The sequence below is a fragment of the Leishmania donovani genome, chromosome 34, assembly GCF_000227135.1.
Source record: "Leishmania donovani BPK282A1 complete genome, chromosome 34".
Classification (NCBI taxonomy): Eukaryota; Euglenozoa; class Kinetoplastea; order Trypanosomatida; family Trypanosomatidae; genus Leishmania; species Leishmania donovani.
Genome location: NC_018261.1, coordinates 367922 through 369090, shown reverse-complemented (window position 1 = coordinate 369090; position 1169 = coordinate 367922). Strand labels below are relative to the sequence as shown.

Genomic DNA, 1169 nt, shown 5'->3' with positions numbered 1-1169 from the left:
CCCCCCGCGCCCCTTCACACGCTTGTCTGCCCCCTTCTCGTGCTCGAGAGAGAGAGAGGGAAGGGCCGTAAGCGTAAGACACAGTAACACGCTTAGCTAAAGAAGGACGTCTGCCGCGTACGTGGCGAACAGCATACGTGTCACCTCGAATCACCTCAGATCTTGTTCCAGGCGACGATATCCATCGACTGCACCTCCTCCTCGAAGCCCATGATCATCTCCTCCAGGTCGTCGCCGGACACCTTGTCGTCCTCAATGACGATCAGCTGCTGCAGCTTCTTCACGCCAAACGCAACGGGCACCAGCTTGTGGTCACCCCAGATCAGGCCGTCGCGCTGGATCGCGTGCAGCTTCTGCGCGAGCGCCTCCAGGTCGATCGTGTCGTCCCACGCCTTGATATCGAACAGGATCGACGACTTCGCAATCACATCCTTCTTCGCCTTCTTCTTCTCCGCGTCCTTCGCCTTCTTCGCCTCCAGCGCTGCCTTCTCCTCCTCCGTCGTCTCGCCGAACAGGTCGATGTCGTCGTCGTCCTCCTCCGCGGCAGCGGCAGACGGCGGCGCAACAGCAGCAGCCTTCGGCGCAGCCCTCTTCTCAGCAGCAGCATCCGACCTCACCGCCTTCGCCGCCGCCGGCGCGGGCATGCGCAGCTCCGGCGCAGCAACGCGCACCGGCCCGCCCCACGCCTTGCGCTCGCCCTCGGTGTACGTCGCCATGTTCTTCGCCCATCGGTACAGGTTCACGTGGTTCGCGCCGAGCAGGTCGTTGAACACCTTCACGTCCTCCGCCGTCGGCTTCGCGCCGCCCAGGAACAGCTTGCCGCCCAGCTTCGACTCCAGCTCGGCGGCCTTCTTGCTCACGTCCTTTAGAGACATGTTGGGGTGCGCGCGGGGGTGCGGGGTGGTCGGGAGGAGGGGGGGAGAAAGAGCTAGGAGAGTCGAAAAGAGCGTGTGGACGGTGTAAACTGCAGGAGAGGCGGAGGGCGCGTCCGCAGATGTGTGGCGGGTGCGAATGTGAGGGGGGGGGGCATGCACGGAGTGCACAGGCGCGCAATGTCACCAGCAAAAAGCAGAGAGCGAGAACAGCGAAAGTCGACGCAAAGGGCATGGAGCACTCGGAGGGGAAGATAGATGCACACCTTCAGCGGCTCAATAATGCATCACTCTTCT

At 63.0% G+C, this 1169-nt stretch overlaps 1 protein-coding gene across 1 annotated transcript; it reads right to left on the bottom strand.

The window, feature by feature from the left end:
• Positions 1-155: 155 nt before the first annotated feature.
• Positions 156-875, bottom strand: LDBPK_340870 (elongation factor 1-beta; the record flags this gene model as incomplete). Its single annotated transcript, XM_003864203.1, has 1 exon — positions 156-875. The coding sequence occupies one exon, from the start codon at positions 873-875 to the stop codon at positions 156-158; it is 720 nt and encodes a 239-aa protein (XP_003864251.1).
• Between the last annotated feature and the right edge of the window lie 294 nt (positions 876-1169).